Genomic DNA, 18289 nt, shown 5'->3' on the forward strand with positions numbered 1-18289 from the left:
CAATATGGCGTTTAACCCTTCGCACCAGGCATCCTGCCTCTCTATTGGGTGTCTTTCTACCACCCATCCTCTCAGATAAGACCACATGGCTGCCTCTTCGGAAATAGTGCTTTCCCTTGTCTGGATAAAATATTCAAAGTATACCAAACACAAAGCCTTGCGGTTTTTTTTCTTATGAAATGGGTCCCTGGCACGCAGAAGGAATATTATTCTGCATGTTTTGATGACGTGGTCAGTATCGAGATTCTGCCAGAGAAAAGGAAAAAAGATGTCATGAAATTAACGTCATTTATAAAGTTGTATTTGCTTCATACCTAATAACTACTATAATCTCTACTTATGTCTCGTTTAAAACGTTATACTTTGTGTAGACCATTGCCATTTCTGTTTCAAAGTTCATCATTAGGATAGTGAAAATTGAAATTAACATTGGTTGAATTCAATTCAAAACTATAGTAATCTCTATAACTATAATCTCTATCATCGTAAAATGAGGCTGATGACAATTAATGATGATAAGTTAGGGCCTACTACTTTTTAAGAAGGTGTTTCTGTGTATAAAACTGGAAGGGAACTGAAAAAAACCCCATGAAATCCTGTTTTACAGACTTTTTTTCCGACAATGAGAATTTCATGATTATACTGTATTATTATAGCAAACGATCATTGGCTTGTCCGCGCAAGTCATAGAACAATGTCATACCGGTATAAACATTAGTTTCAATGAACCAAAATTATCGTGTAACTCGCTGCCCCAGCATGTCACAAGTGTCCCACCTCTGTCATTAATGTACAGTGCAGGTAAAAGCGGATTTAAGAAGTATCTGTCAGTAATGCACTTTAATGATAAAATAGTAAGATCAAAGATTTGCCAGGATTGTTGATCAGGGTATATATCCTCCGCATAAGATCGCTGTGATAGGCTATCATGTTCTACAATTGAACCCCTGAATTTTTTATTGATCTGACTGGAATAAATTCATCTGAATTGAAAATCGAATTATATGTGTAAATCATTACCACTTCTGTTCCAAACTTCAGTGTACCACGTATTCATTTTGTGTCAGCATTATAGTAGGTGAAACGGAAATAAGTGTCACTTATATTCAATTCAATTAACAGAATGGAGACCCTACACACACACACACACACACACACACACACATATATATATATATATATATATATATATATATATATAATACATATATAATATAATTTTGATTTCAATATCCTGATTTTAAATGACCGTCAATTGGTAATGACATTCTTTACATCAGCTTCCGTAGATAATGAGTACAGTGTATAGGGCATGTTCATCTTTATGCTTTCTTTGTTTATTTCTAGAATGTTGAGGTTTTAATTCAGGCAGCGTTATGTCGGTGTGATTTCCACAGGTGTATTGACAATTTTAATGTGTGTTCTCTGGTCCAAGCCTTAGTGCTGGAAGCCACTGTCGGCTTAATCAATTGTTTTTAGCCAATAATAGATTATAACAGAATAGAGTAAAACAAAACAACAACGACCTCGTTTGATTTTGTTTTCAGATCCTTCTCAATCTTTCATATATTTTCCCCGTTTTATAGCTTTCGACTGTCAGGCTGTACCAATTCAGCTAACAGCATTGAGAAGCCAGTCAACAAGAACTATTGGAAAAATAATTGTGCAAGGTATAAGGCCTATTACGTCCTCTTTCAGTGGCGGATCCAAAGGGATGGCGCAAAGAGCGCCTCTTATTTTTTATTATTTTATTATTTTTTTTGTTAAAACAGAAGAAATTAGAAAGTGGGGCGTATGCGCCCCCCTCCCTTTAAGGAATTTCAGGATCCGCACTTGTATTTCGATGATTCTTTATACACACTGGAGATGCACTTGTACTATATGAATTCTGATACAGATATACAGTCAACAATTTTTTTTCCACTGTTGGTGGCCATTTTCTTCACTTTATTACACACTCGCTCCGTTCCGACCCACCGTTTCGCAATTCGGCTGATGCAATCCATGATCAGCAGCACACACCTCACGAGTGCCAACCACAGAACTCTTACACATAGTAGAATCCAAAGAGATATCTCTTTGGTAGAATCACACCCATTCACAACCCGCTGAGCGCGGTGTAAGAGTTCTGTGGGGCCAACCTCCCGATGTGACTTGTGCGATAGGCCTGGGTCGACTGCCCTCTCCAGTTACACTGCTCTAGCTACTAGAAGACCATCCATATGTTGGGTACGGGAAATCGTCTTCTGGTTGTGTGAACGATCGCCAGTAAACTTACGTTTACTTTGAGGTAACGAAGTAATAAATTAATATGTGTAGTAAGACCGATTGCCAACATTTGTTAGCTGATATTGACTCGGGGATGAACAGTACCCATACAAGCTATTCCACTAATAATCTGCTACTTTGCGTTTCGATATATTTCATTGTATCTTTTGTGTAGTCCCATACCTTAAAAAATATGTGTCAATATACGTGCATGCACTTAGTTGTAGACCGACGAACAGATACAGGGCAAAAGCAGTTCTAGTTCTTTACAGTCGTTCCAGTATTCTTCTTTTCTTTTCTTTTCTTTTTTTTTTTTGGGGGGGGGGGGTACACAAATATTATGTTATGTGGGCGGCTGTACTGTTGAGTGTTGTCACAGCTGACTGAACTGTCGTGTCAGAGCCACATTGATCCAGCCAGCCTCTACAAGCCAAGTTACAAGTATAACATTCCATCACTGTCGTTTCTACCATATAAATTTTATGTGCAGATATTGCCCTTGTGAAACTCGAGCACTACTCTCATCGTTAGCATGCCGGGAGAAGGCAAGGCCCAGTTGTCTGCGGACTTGACGGAGAGAATTGATGCATTCACAGCTGAGCTCAAACAAGGGTGAGGAATAAATCATGTGCCTCCTGACACTTCAGTCCTGATAATATAGAGTTCTAGTCATTTGCTGACAAGGATTCAAATTGTATTCAGAGTCATTTATGCTTATTATTATTATTTTTGTTTTAATGTCCTAGTGTCCAGGTCCAGGATGGTGTCCACTGCAGTTTTGTTTGTTTGTTTTCATATTTTTTCTTTTGTGTGATCACATGTTTTATGCTGCAAGTATTTTACTTTTTTTTTTCCTTCAAAGTTATTTATGTAGGTGTGTATATCATGTTTGGTGAGAATTTTGGTTTTGGCTCTGTCCATAGAACTCTCTCATATTTGGCCTTTTATTGCTGGCACTCAGTTTCTAGTGCTGCCAGCCTCTCTGGCAGACTTTCAAAAAATTTCAATACAGGAGAGCAAATGAGAATGAAACATCCATTGAAGAGAAAGTTATGTCACCTGTCATATTTTCAAAAAGTTGTAGGTAATCATTTCTTATCCCATTAGGGGGGGGGAGGGGGAGGGGATGAGTATACTTTTAATACTCGGTCTTATTAGACAAGGATAGGAGATGCAATGATATTCTGAAAGTGAATGCTTGGATCTGCTTCTCACTGACACAATACAAAGCAAGCCCATAATAATACATAAAATAAAAGATTCTTATCACAATTAATGGCTGTCATGATGGGCGTAAATACCTCAAAAGCAATTAAGTAATTTTTGTAAGTGCCATTTATCATTTTCATGGGTTTATGATAAAATTATAAGTCTTTTATGCCCTTTGGTGTTTGCACACACTGCCAAGCTTCCCTGATACTGCAGGACCTGACAGGGAACAGTGAGTCAGTGACCCAGATTTGGGGATTTTTTTTTTTTTTGCCTGTTGCAGATGCATGTGACATAAAAGAATTCTTTTGAGCCTCCCTGATTTTGATGTGGTACTGGTAATGTTGGCAGCCCCAAGTTTGCCTGGTTGATTTCTTTCTCATGATGAAGTAGACAGCAGTGCCGGTGGAGCGTTTTCAAAAGGGGGGGGGGGGGGGCACTTCCGGGTTTTTGTTGAAGCAAAAAAATAAAGGTCATCAGCTCATCTCTGCCCTTTCACTTCCAAGTTTCTTCGGCTGACAGCAAAAAGAAAGAAAAAAAAAAGGTTCAGTGGAAAATTACATAAAGTCTCTATCTATTTCTTACGTATTTCCGGGTTCAAAAAAGTGTGGGGGCCCGAAGTGGGATGATGACACCTTATGTATTCCTTTGTCTGGTGCACAAAAAGTGTGGGGGCCCAAGCCCCACGGCCCCCACTGGTCCACTGGCCGTGGACAGTGTAAAGTAGAAATTATTGGTTTACAGAAGCATTCAAAGGATATGTTTTGTGCAACTTGTAATATGCGCTTAAAAGTATTTGACATGATCATTTATGTTGTATCAAAGGCTCTTGCAATTCATGTATATTATTGGAGAATTCATTACTCATGGCATTTGGGGAGAGAATTCATATCAGGAGAGCAGTTATGTGAAGAGTTTGAAATGAATAAAAACAAGTCTGTAGTATGTACTGTATGTGAATGCCTGCACTAATTGCTATATTTATGAATGCAATCAAGTTAAAATTGTTAGAGAATAAAACCCTGTGAGAAATATCATGATGACACAACAGTTTTCTGCGTTTCTCCCCACTCTCATTCCTTCAACAGTCATGTGAAGGGATCATACGATGTTGCTCACAGCACATTGTCCCTCATGAGGAGGGTGATATCGGGCTGTCGCTGGGCCCATGCGGGTGAGCTAATGGCCCTCATCAGACAGGTTGGCAAGAGGATGACAAGTGCGCAGCCAGCCGAGTCTTCCGTGGGGAACATGGTGCGAAGGGTGCTGAAGATCATCCGGGAGGAGTATGCCAGGTGAGTGGTTCCAAGCCGCATCACCTTAGAATCTTTGTCATTGATGAAGCACTATGGTATAGTGGATATGGTGCTCTCGAGGTCTACGTTAAAATCTTGCCTGGCATAATGTGCTAATCTAGGGAAGATTGACCCACCTCCGCTTGGCCCAAGTGTCTAAATGGGAGCATGAATTTACTAAGGGAATTACACACACAGGGGGGAAAAAAAAGTTGAATAAAAAAGAGGCCCTATTGGAGACCAGTGCTTTCACTGAATAGACTACCCTGATTAGATAGGGTTACATATGTCATTTTGAGTACCGTTATCATATGGTCAACATCTTGTTTGGCATACGTACGTGTAGGGTGCGTCAATTTCATTTGATACTATGGGGATACTCCATGCCACTTTAGTGCATCCTACATGCTTCAAAGAATTTCTGTCCTAATGTGGAATGGCTGAGCCTTTAAAAAAAAGGAAAAGGAAAAAAACCCCACTTCGATAGATGTAAAATATCCCAGAGTACATTTAATTGAAACAACTCAATGCTTCCACGCTTCAAGGGAATAGGTGCATATTTATCATTATACTTACAAAACAATAATAAAGATTATTCATTTGAAATCTGTGCACTACACCCTTGAAATGTTCTCCCAAGTGTGGAATAGCTGTATACGTACATGCAGGGTGTCATTTTAATGGAGAGGGTCAACATTAGAATACAAAATTGACTTTGAATATTGTGTCTTGTTGCTGATGACATAAAATTGAATCCATGTTTCCTATAAACATTCGGTCAATTCTATTCGAGCCAAAGTGAGCAAGAATGTCTCATTTTCATATTAAGTGCCTTACAACGTATGTATTTCATTGTAAGCTCTAGGAATATGAATTTATTTTGTCTCTCTTTCAGCATCATCAAAGGCCAGGGTGTTGATTCTTCTGGAGATCCCCAGGAATCTCTTCATGTGAGTATACTTGGACAATGGGCAGGAAAGACTTCTTCAAATGATGTCATAATGCATGCTTAGTACATGGAGCTTCAAAAGATATTGCACATGACATTAAGGCCTGTATGACTCTTGTGCTGTCCAATAGCATACCATGATAGGCCTACAAGTTTTATGATAAGAAAGCACAGGAGATTGTTTCTGTAGGCAACCATAATCATTATGCCTCCACCACCAAGTGGTGCCGGAGGCATTATGTTTTCGGGTTGTCCGTCCGTCCGTCCGTCCGTCCGTCCTTCCGTCCGTCCGTCCGTCCTTCCGTCCGTAATGAATTTTGTGGACAGCGTAACTAAAAAACTTTTGAGGTATCCTAATGAAACTTGGCATGTATGTGTATTAGGGGGTGAAGTTGTGCCTATCAACTTTTGGGTGCACATGCTGAAGGTCAAAGGTCAAAAGGTCAAGGTCAAATACGTAAAATTTCACTATTTCCACCATATCTATGCAACGCCTGAAGATATTTTCTTAAAACTTAGTGTATACATGTATTACCCAATTAAGATTCTCTGGTGAAAGTTTGGGGTCATGAGGTCAAAGGTCAAAAGGTCAAGTAACAATATTAAAACTTCACTTTTTTCCTGTAACTTGGAAATTGTTCACTGTATCTTCATGGAACATAGTATATACATACTGACTGGCAGTGATTATCTAGAGAATTTAGGGTTCATGGGGTCAAAGGTCAGGGGTCAAAGGTCAAGGGCAACACTTCAACATTTTACTATTTCCCTCATATTTATGCAATGCCAGCAGGATTATTTTTTTTTTCACACTTGGTGTATGCATGTATAACCTAATAGGGATTCTCCGGAAACTTTCTTTTTTCTTTTTCTTTTTTGCCTCAAAGATCAAGGGAAAGTGCTGAACTAACTTTTTCCTCCATATCTCAGAAGTGGCTCAAGTTATCTTGACACTTTCTACATATTTATGCATGTTCTGCGTGACAGTGATTATCCTATGAATTTTAGGGTCAAAAGCCAGATGAAAATGGTAACAATGTACTTTTCAATACAGAAATTGCACTTTTTCTCCACACCTTGAAAATTACTCAATGCATAAACTTATGAATGGGCAAAGTCAAGTTAAAGTCCTTAAATCCCCAAATACATGCTCTCCTTTTCATCCAATTAAACCTAGGTCAAGGAAGGTGAACATTCAACACATTTGTGACAAACTTGTCATTTTAATGTTTTGCCAATTTTGTGAAAATGTAATCACACATTGTCCACATGTACTATAGACCTATTACGTGTAGGAGAATCATGCATTATGGCAGAGGCATACCAGTCGCCTTAGCGACATTTCTAGTTTTCCCTATAAGTTTTGTCCCACAGACATTGGTAAGGGGTTTGCCATATGACAGTCAACAGTAGCCAGAACTTCCCAGAACACTTTAACAATCTTAATGATTATGAGTAAATAATCTCACTGGTCATGTGCATGGTTGGCTTGATTGGATTCATGTTAGCCAGTATAGTGTGATGAATGATAACTTGAAAGCGTGTACAGTGGAATCATAATGAAGTCCTTGGGACCGGCAGTTTTCTTTTGTCAAATTGAAATTTCATTGTAAGTGAACAAAAAAAAAAAAAAAAAAAAAAAGAGCGGATAATGTGGCGGCTTGAATTTATACTTCATTGTAGCTGGAATTTCGTTGTAAAGGTGTTCGTTGTAACAAGAGTGCACTGCATTATCATCTCATGCCCTCTGCACCATGCAATTACTATACAGTGCAGTTCCTAACTTTCCTTGTGTATCTTTCAACAGAAAATGCTGCTTGCAGAAGGCCAAGTGGAAGATTTCAGCACTCCATGTCACAACCTGAAGGTGAGGTTTGATCAATCAAATTGAGCATGAAACACCTGAAAATATAAGAATATATAAGAATGTTTATGTCCACCCTGTTTCATATTCAAAATCACAACCAATTTCTAACAGTGCCTTGAAAGTTTGTACCGAAAATTTGAATTGCAATGATAATGTTAACACTGGCGAAGCACAAAATTCTCTTCAGGAGCGACCACATGAACTAATCAAAAGTAAAATCAATAATTTGATGAATGGTTCAATTCCTCCGCTCAGAAAGAGGGGTCTAAAATTTGCCCATTTGAATATTCGTAGTTTAATTTCTAAAATTGATGAACTTAGATTACTTCTGAGACATACATCACTTGATGTCATTGGTTTGAATGAGACATTTTGTGATTCCATGATTGATGATTCTGAATTGCATATCGATGATTATGTCCTATTACGTAGAGACCGTACAAGACATGGCGGCGGTGTGGCTGTATATATTTCCAAAAGATTCAACTATAAAATAAGAGACGATTTGAATTCATCTACTTTAGAATGCCTTTGGTTTGAATTGCATTATCCAAATAAGCCTTCCATCCTTGTAGGGGAATTTTACAGACCTCCGAATACTCACGTCGATTTCTTTGACGAATTAGACAGGACTTTGGACTGTGCTCTCTCGGAACATATGAGTTGTATTATATTAGGTGATTTCAATTGTAATTATATGCCACACCAATATGATGTGAATGCCGAAAAAGTTATGTTTTATACCAATATGTACGGACTAAGTCAGTTAATTGATACTGCCACAAGAGTTACAAATACTGCTTCTACTTTAATTGATTTGATATTTGTATCAGACAAAGAACTTTACAGTGAATGGGGAATATTTGAGACTAGCATTAGCGATCATTATTTGGTATATGCTATTCGGGACTTCAGTGCAAAGATCCATAAAAAATCTGAATGTGCGGAATTTCGCTCATTCAAAAATCTTAATGAGGAGGAATTTTATAGTGATTTGAGAAGCGCTCCGTGGCAGGTCATAAAAGATATAGACGACGTTGATGATGCGTGGGATATGTGGTTGACTCTTTTCAATGATGTTATCAACAAGCACATACCTTTGCGCAAAAAGCGGATAAGAAAACATGCATGTCCATGGATATCTGATGAGATTGTTAAGCTCATGACGGAACGTGATAAAGTTCTCAAAGCTGCTAAATCTAACAATAGTGATGATCTTTGGAATACCTATAAATATCTAAAAAACAAAGTTACTCATCTCATGAGAATAAGAAAAAAACAGTATAACACTGACCAAATTTTACAAAATCGTAACAACAGTAAGAAAATGTGGAAGAGCTTGAGGGAACTTACGCCTAAATCATCACCCATTTCTCCCAATACCATAAAGGTTGATGATGCAGAAGTATCGGACAACGCAAGTATTGCTGAAGCATTCAACAATTTTTTCATATCTAATGCTACTAAAATTACAAAAGACCTGCAGAGGAATACTTCGCAAATGATATTTGATGAGGACAAAGGCTTTGTTCCATCTCATTCTCAATTTAATTTAAGTATGATAACGAGAGATTTTGTATTGAGACAGATCGAGCTTCTTGGCATAGATAAAGCAACCGGAGAAGATCACATCGGCTGCAAACTTTTAAAGATGACAAAGAATGTTATTGCAGAATCTCTTTGCGATATTATCAACAAATCCCTGTCTACGGGAGTTGTTCCACGTGAATGGAAAAAGGCTCGGGTAGTACCGATATTTAAAGCGGGAGATATTTCTTCGTTGAATAACTACCGCCCCATCTCAATCTTACCAACAGTGAGTAAAATTATCGAAAGGGCCGTACATCAACAACTGAGCGAATTCATGAATGCGAATGATTTACTACACCCTAATCAATCTGGTTTTAGACCATTTCATTCCACATCAACTGCTCTTGCAAAACTTGTGAATCAGTGGTCTTTGAATATAGATAATAATCAAATTTCTGGAGTTGCCTTCATAGATCTTCGGAAGGCATTTGACACTGTAGATCATGACCTACTTTTACATAAATTAAAGTGTATAGGGTGTAGTAAGACGACTGTAGATTGGTTTAAATCCTATTTAAGTGACAGACAGCAAGTGACGCAATTCAAAGGAGCCAAGTCCCACCCTTCAACTATTAAATTGGGTGTACCTCAAGGGTCAATTCTTGGTCCCCTTTTATTTTCAATATATGTCAACAGTCTACCCGAGTGTACTTCAGAAGGTGTTATAGATATGTACGCTGACGATACGACCCTCACTGTCAGTGCTAATGACGCAACAGTTTTAGAAGAAAAGATAACTGTTGCACTAAATAAAGTAATGGGGTGGATTAAGAAAAATCGGCTCGTCCTTAACACTGACAAAACTTCTGTCATGATTATCGGCTCCCGTGCTAATCTCGGGAAAATTGAAAATTTCAGTATTTCATTAGATGGTAGTCGGATTAAAAGAGTTCAGTTCACTAAATGTTTAGGTGTTTTAATAGATGAAGAACTGAAATGGTCTAAACAAATCGAAAATGTATGTAAACGTACCCAAAAAAGTGTCTGCATGATGAAGAGAGCGAAGGCCTTTTTGCCCCAACAATCCCTAAAATTACTTTATAATAGTCTAGTGTTACCACAATTTGATTACTGTTCTGTTGTTTGGTCAACCAGATTTCAATACCATACAACTAAGCTAGAAAAAATTCAAAAGAGGGCAGCAAGAATAATTTTGGACAAAACATATGACACACCGTCGGCTGATTTATTCAAAAGTCTTAAATGGATGACACTAGACAAACGTTTTGATTTCAGCCGCGTTATGATGATATATAAATGCGTCCATAACTTAGCACCTTCGTACCTTCAGGTGCACTTAGTTAAGCCTAGTGATGTACATGAACATCATACAAGGCTAATAGACAGTGGAAATCTATGTGTGCCAAGATTTCGCTCTGATTGTCACAAGTGCAGCCCAATCGTATCCTCTGTACTTGAATGGAACAGGCTAGATCATTCAATTAGATCAGCTTCTTCCATATATTCATTTAAGAGATTGTTTAAGCAAAGTTGCTATTTGTAAGTAACACACGAAATTCATTCTGGGCTTTATCATTCCTGTATAATAGCGTTTTTAATTGTTATTTCGGCATTCTGGTGAACTCTTGCTGTGGCATGTACTTTTTATGTTACTTTGCAATGTACAGTATGCTGGTATGTATCTACACTGTATCATGTCATCTTCTGTATATACGTTTTGCTATTTAATGTACATATGTTCATCAATATTATTCAGGGCTCCATGGAAGACCACTATTTATTGGTGAATGGACTACCCTGACAAAAGATTAGAAATAAATAAATAAATAAATAAATAAATAAATATTCAGTGTATTTTATATGATTCTTCGTTTTCATTTGAGGGGACATGTAAAATGATCTTATGCAAGAAAAACACATGTTTAGCAATTCTGACAATGCCCAAGAAGTCATCTCTTTATCATGTAGAGAGGATTCTTTTGTGTTTACTTGAAATGTATGTGAATCAATCCAATCTATAAGAGTTCTTTGAATCGAAATTGGAAATATAAGAGTTTTTCAATGTGTTACTGTTTTAGTAATTCTTGGCATATTTCTAACAGCTTGTAGTCCGTAGATTACTGTATTCATACCTCACTCTTTCTTCTTAACTTATTTTTGTCTTGTTCTCATTAAAGGGGAGAGTCATAGAGAGTATCAATGAACTGTTATCGGAGCTGGAAGGTAGTGCAGATGCCATCGCCAGCCAAGCGTTAGAACATATTCACTCCAATGAGGTCATTATGACGCTGGGCAAGTCAAGGACATTAGAAGCATTCCTCCTGGTAAGTGGCAGACAATAATTGATCTGAATGTGCTTAAGTTTGACCCCTCCCCATCAGAGGTGTGATTTCATCTCAATTTTGCTCCTTGACAAACTCATGAAGTGTAAAACAGTGGCTATTATTTTTTGACAAAAAATTTAACTAGTGTGATATAGGTTAGATGTTGATATGACTTTTCGTACTTTCACTACATCCCCCTCCCCACATACACATACTTACATTCTCAGTTCTATTATAACATCAGTGTACATGTATAAATCCTTAGTAAATATCAAATAATGTTTGAAACTAATGTCTAATTGATGATATGCTTAGGTAGCTGGTAATTGTGTATTACTGAGTTCACTGATAATAACATCGGAATCTCTTTCAGCTTCAATGTGGAGATCACATTAATTTTGAAGTGTAACTGTTAAATGAATGACTTAAATGATTGCAAGTTGGAGGAATCATATTCATTTCCAACCCTGCATGAGAGTGTAGGAGTTGGACAGCAAGAGTATCAACAAAAAGTCTAAATAAATACCAGCACTTGATATATTGAGAGAATGATACAAGTCAATGGCTGTGATCAGATAATGATCATCTTGCATTAAATATCTATGATTATGGTCACTTACAGTCTCTCGAAAATGAAAATGCCCCAGGTTTCTTTAATTATATTAACCTTCTATGAAGTTAAATAGTATTTGATGCTACCAACAGAAATCACACAGAAGAAATCTTAACGACGTATTGCAACAAGCATGATCCATGAACGAAGATGTCAAATTGCGATACTGAAGGCATAACATTGTTTGGGCCATGCAGGTGTAGAAATATATTGTCGCTATTTCTTGGCTTTGACTTGAGATATTTCTATGTGGTTTTGCTTGCAGAATGCTGCAAGGAAAAGGAAGTTCCATGTCATTGTAGCGGAGTGCTCCCCACTGTACAAGGTGAGTGGACTGTGAGCCAGTTGATACAGGAGGGCATCATATCTGAGTGACAGACTCATGTGACTCAAGTCATGTGACACATCATGTGACACATAATCGATAGATTGTCATAAACTAAAACTTACCTTCAGAAAGGTATTTGGAGTCATTAATATGTCTAAGATTTATAATGTTTGTTTTAACAGTTACGTTCAGACGACAAGCCTTAACCTCGAGGTTAGAGCTTGTAGTTAAGGACAGTGAAGACGCTCTCGTTTTAATATTTTGTTAAGGTGGGAGTATGATGCGAGTATGATGGTAGTATTTGGACCATTTTAGATGGGTTTACCCAAGCAAAACTGTGATTACTCGCTGGATATTTTTTTGAAGTTTCCACTCTTTGTGTTACAGTGCTGTGCTATGATTTTGAATATTCATGCAATAATGAAGATAAAAATTGTTCTCATCACTATCTCCACAGCTTTGTAATCACAGAAAGTGTTCATGACTATTTTTTTCTCTTATAGTTCTACAATGTTTCTGTTACTCCTTTGTTATTCACATCCCTACATATTTATCATTTTCTGTTTGTTTTGTATTGTGTTTTTTGATCATCTCACCCTTCAGGGTCATGACCTCGCTGTGACCTTAGCCAAGCATGACATAGAGACAACAGTCATCACAGACTCGGCAGTCTTTGCCATGATGTCAAGGGTCAACAAAGTCATCATCGGTACACACACTGTCATGGCCAATGGCGGGTGAGTGACTAAGCAGTCTCCTTTAGTCAAACCGTGTGGTCCCTTTAAGCGCGGTTAAAGTGCCGATTTACTCCCATGTTTCTGTTAAACTTCAATAAAAAGATGGAAACATGTAAATGGAATAAAAAAAAGATTCATTATGATACAGTGTAAAATAAAGTTATTATATTTTACTGTTTCCCATAATTTCTTGAAACAGCAGTACTGACCATAACCACTAACCATTGGTATGTCAAAGAGACTAAGGTATTAAGGTCATTCCCTCACAAATTTTCATTTGACTGCATATAGATTATCACTAAATTTTTCCCATTAGAATACAGTTTGAAGAAATACTTGATACCCCTCACATCAAAATGATATATGGGTCTGTAGAAGACATATGTTAGATTACATCATTAAAAAGAAATTATCCCTGTGTATTTGAAAGACTTCCACTGTCTTTACAGATGATTGTTGTTGTTGTTGTTTCCAGGCTGAAGGCAATCTGCGGGACACATGCCCTAGCCTTAGCTGCCAAGCACCACTCAGTACCAGTGAGTCTATCATTCCAACATATACTGTATTTGATAATGAGAGAGGAGAGGGATGTGTGTTAGTCAACATGTAACAGTGTGAAATTAGAGTGTGTTTGAGGGCTACATACTACAGTCAACCTTGCTGAAGTCGATCGTGCATAAATTCAAAGTATTTTTTTCAAGTCCATCAATTGTTTTTTTTTTTTTTGGTTAGGTATCAATTTGTAAGTCTTTACGATTTTATAGATATGCAAAGATTATTTCATTGGCCAATTAGACAAAGTTATTTTTATGCTGAAATGAGGTGTTGAGATCAGTATTCAATTTGGTTCCAGTGAAGTTGAAATGTAAAGTGTTGTTCAGCTAGTTTGCTTTTACAGTATATCAAAGCGTGTACAAATTAGGACTGTCCAGAACTGAAATGATGACTGTAAAAGTGGTTTCTTTCGCGGTGTTTTTATTTTCGTGCTTTTCGCACTTTGAGGTTGAACCGCGAATTTAACATCACGCAAAAATGTTTTGAACTCGCCGCTTGTTTCAATGCTATTGTGCACATGCACACACGAAGATTCCAGGCATTGAGTGTATTGATGGTCAACACACACACAGCGATACCGTGCAATGTAGGTACGAGCATTTTATCAAGTATTCGAGAGACGGGATTTCAGGTAAGCCTGCATTTAATTTTAATTTCTATCCAATGATAATTGGATTATAGTTTGGGTTTTTATGTGCAAAATAAAACAGTTTCTGCCGACTGAATTCACAAATTTTGCTGACCGCGAATTTACTAATTTTGCCGACCGCGAATTTAAACACACGCGAAAAAGTCGGCACCGATGGAAACCGCAAAAGTATCTGTACGCGAAAGAAACCGCTTGTACAGTATCCCCCTTTTCATGAAATTTCTATGTGCAGTAATGTGCTGGAGTAGCATCCAACATTCAAAAGTGTTCAGTTCAAAAACATATGTTCTGCAATAGTTCAAATGGCCATTTATCAAATAGCTGTTGAATGTTCATAGGTAGTTTATTGATATAAGATGTATTATCAAATACCATGTAACTTTCTTTTTTTTTTCATTTTGTCATATTTTGTTTGCAGCTCATTGTGTGCACTCCAATGTTCAAGCTTTCACCAGAATATTTGTGCAGTATAGACCAGGTAAATGAAGTGTTTTGTGCTGAGAAATGTCATCAGTTTCACTTTTTTAAAATCTAAATCCAATTCTGTAATTTTAGATGAGTGCTATGAAGCTCATGAATTTTATTAAATGATAGTAAACACATGTGCCATGCACTTAAAGCCTCTAGTTAAAATTGTGAGTTCTGTAGATTTATTAGAGGCTCAAAACAGAGCAAGATATATTTGTTTGACACCTTGAAATACACCATATAAAAAGATAGCAACATCTCCACTCACAGTAAATATTCCTCTAGTTTTGTTGTATACACAGTGATCTATGAGGCCGATACCGATAGCACTTTACGCACACTACCTTGTTAATATGGTATGGCACTTTTTCTCAATAAATTGTCATTTTGTCTTCAACATAGCAAAGGTTATGTTTGGTCACATGACTCTTTGTAGACCAATCAGGGAACAGGATTTGATTAATGAAAGATTTAATAATCAATGCTGATTGTTTTCAATGATGCACATGATTTATGCACTTCACATGTACAACACAGGAAATGTAGAATAAAGTGGTCAATGTATTTGAAATAGTGTTTGTTGTTGTATCATATTATGTTCTCATCAGAGTTCAGTGAAAGAAAATCTCTTGACTGGTTTATTACCTCCGCCAAGGGAGGAGGTTATGTTTTCGTTACCGTTGGTTTGTGTGTTCGTTCGTTCGTTAGTTAGTTAGTTAGTTTGTTAGTTAGTTTGTCCGTGTGCAAAATAACTCAAAAAGTAGTGAACGGATTGGGATGAAACTTGCAGTAAAGGTTGAGAATGACACAAGTAACAAACGATTAACTTTTGGTATTGATCCGAGAATTTTGGGGGAATTTATGAAGGATTTTTGATATTTTGGCAGGTGGGGTCAATGAACTGGGGAGTTCAGGCTGTGCATATTTGAGGTTTGCCTGCGTGCACTAAAGTGCGTGCTCAAGTTTCTGCTGGGGTGAGGCGCACCGTGCAGCTGAGGGTTTATGACGTAACAAAGGGCTTCTATATTGGGAAATCAGGCAACTTTCAGCACACAATACTATAAGTACGTATTGGTGGAAATCACTGATATCCCTATGGAAGAACGAGATCAGTGGTAAAAATGATTTGCATGCTTGGCGGAGGTCTGCGCTCTCAGAGTGCTTCTCTAGTTTTTGATAGTATCATTTGTGTTTATTTGATTTCATCTAGGATGCTTTCAACAAGTTTGAGTCCCCCCAAGAGATTCTGGATTATTCTGACGGAGAGTTGATGGCAAAGGTCAACATCCACAACCCTGTCTTTGACTATGTTCCCCCTGAGCTTGTCACCCTCTTCATATCCAACATGTAAGTGTCTTTTTTGTTTTGAGTGTATTGCTTTCATCGCTTTTTTCTTATTCTTTTTTTTTTGGGGGGGAGGGGGGAGGGGTAATTTCAGAGGAATGTCAGGAATTATTCTATTGTACAAGTCTTTTCTGTGTAGTGGATTAACAGCACGGTAAGTTTACATTGAAATAGTAGGCCTGACAAAAAAGAAAAAAAAAAAGATGTAGGTGACTCCCATTAACATAACAGTTGTTGTTGTTGTTGTTTTGCAATCCCATGTCAAAATCTGTTGGTCATATGGGTTTTGAATGAACAACAGCATACTGTATTATGTCACCAAATTAAACACAAAATTTGCAATAATTGTATCAGAAGTTCATGTTTAGATGACCATAGGCAAGAGTATGGTTACAGATTTTTGCATTTTCAGCAGATTTGCAGTCAAAAATAAAATTCCTCTTGAATTTATGATATTTCCTTTGAGTTAACACACATGCAATGCATAAGACTATATAACCTTTCCTTCTTTAATTCATTGATACCATTGCCAGCATGACCAAGATCTTTTGTTCTCTGGTATTGATATAAATATTCAATTTTCTGTCGACTTCATCACTGTGGAACAGTTAACCCAAATGTGAACTGATATGTTAACATACTGAGCAGATTTTGGTGTTGTACACATAAATGATGATGAATGCTTGCCATTTGGTTTCCCTTGCAGTGGTGGAAATGCGCCCTCGTATGTTTACCGGCTCCTCAGTGAACTCTATCACCCAGATGATCAAGACCTTTGATCCTAGAGATACACCTGGCTAGTCTCTCCTCAAGTCTTTTTAACAAGGACAATAAATATTCCATGTGACTAACATGGAGGCACCGTGATATGGAAAGGCTGGGGATAAGCAGTCAGCCCTGGCGTGGAAAGTTTACATGGAACCTGATACATTTTAATGGAAGGACTGATTGTGAAGACTTACTGGAAGTAGGTATTTATCCCCTGTTAATGTTTTCTGAGAATGGGAACATGCAAACTGCTGCACAGTTAAATTTGATAGAGGCTTAGTACTGACAAACATACTGGCATCCATTGATGCTTGCTTGACCATTTCAGTGTACGTCTTGGCCACCCGACACACACTGCTGCATTGGGAATGAGCCATTCATTCCGTTTCCTTGTTTAAGGGTTCGGAGTGGCTTTGCCTTCCAGCACCCTGCGTGGCACTGTATGAGTCTAGCAGTGTCAGACTGACACCACAAGCCCATACCTGCTTTTGATACACATGGCTGCATTCAATCCGGCACTTGCCTCAAATTTCATGCGAAGAGATGGACTGAAATGGATCCAGCATGAAACTACAGGCAGTATTGTGTTATAGGTGTGTGTGTTGCATATCTCCTAACCTGGCCTATAAGGCACTGGTCTGGTCCGAGCATTCTGCCTTGTGTCACAAGTAGTGCTCTTGCCTGATCATATTTTACAGCAGTGAGTGACCATGGTCCAGTTCACTGGATTCTTTGCCAAATTTGGACCAATCAAACAATTTTCCATTGATACACAAAATATCCCTTGAAGAGTTTTCATGATTTTTGCAAGAGACCAGTATGTGTGACCCTGCATTGCAAGATCCACCAAAAAAAAAAAAAAAAATGAACAGGTAAAATATCCAATGACCATTCAAGTGTATATTTGAGACATATTTAGGATCAAAACTGCTGACTACCATGCCTTTATATTTTCTGAAGGAGTAATCCTTCTTTTGCCTAAATCTTTTATTTATAATGGTATGATTTAATTATAATAATGTATTATGTGCGAGTCACTGCACTTTAATGGACCGTTAATTTCAAAGCTCCTTTCCTTCGAAAGAAATGTTTCAGGAGATTGTGTTTACTATCACATTTGGTTTGTTATTTTCAGTTGGTTGGGAACATTCCATTTTATGAGTCAAATGTCATTTTAAAGCTGAGAAATTCCTGTTCTAAAAAGTGTCCTACAGTAAAAGATAAAAAATGACTTTCCTGGTGGTTTTCTATGGGTCTTGTGATGTAAGGTCACAAATGTTCCTTATGTGCTGTCTCAAGAAGTGTTTGAGATGCTTGTAATATATATACTCTATTTATATGGCTCAAGCTTCCAGGCTATTGCC

General features: G+C 37.6%; 1 protein-coding gene across 1 annotated transcript; it reads left to right on the forward strand.

Moving 5' to 3' along the window:
• Nucleotides 1-2800: 2800 nt before the first annotated feature.
• Nucleotides 2801-17394, forward strand: LOC139716212 (translation initiation factor eIF2B subunit beta-like). The gene is made up of 11 exons (XM_071627774.1): nt 2801-2880; nt 4566-4772; nt 5668-5722; nt 7529-7588; nt 11317-11463; nt 12342-12401; nt 13008-13141; nt 13617-13677; nt 14764-14823; nt 16024-16160; nt 16864-17394. The coding sequence occupies exons 1-11, from the start codon at nt 2801-2803 to the stop codon at nt 16934-16936; spliced, it is 1074 nt and encodes a 357-aa protein (XP_071483875.1). The 3' UTR covers nt 16937-17394.
• Nucleotides 17395-18289: the final 895 nt, after the last annotated feature.

Source organism: Diadema antillarum, unplaced genomic scaffold (genome assembly GCF_040938485.1).
Source record: "Diadema antillarum isolate AM-2024a unplaced genomic scaffold, OU_Dant_1.0 scf00000063, whole genome shotgun sequence".
NCBI lineage: Eukaryota > Metazoa > Echinodermata > Echinoidea > Diadematoida > Diadematidae > Diadema > Diadema antillarum.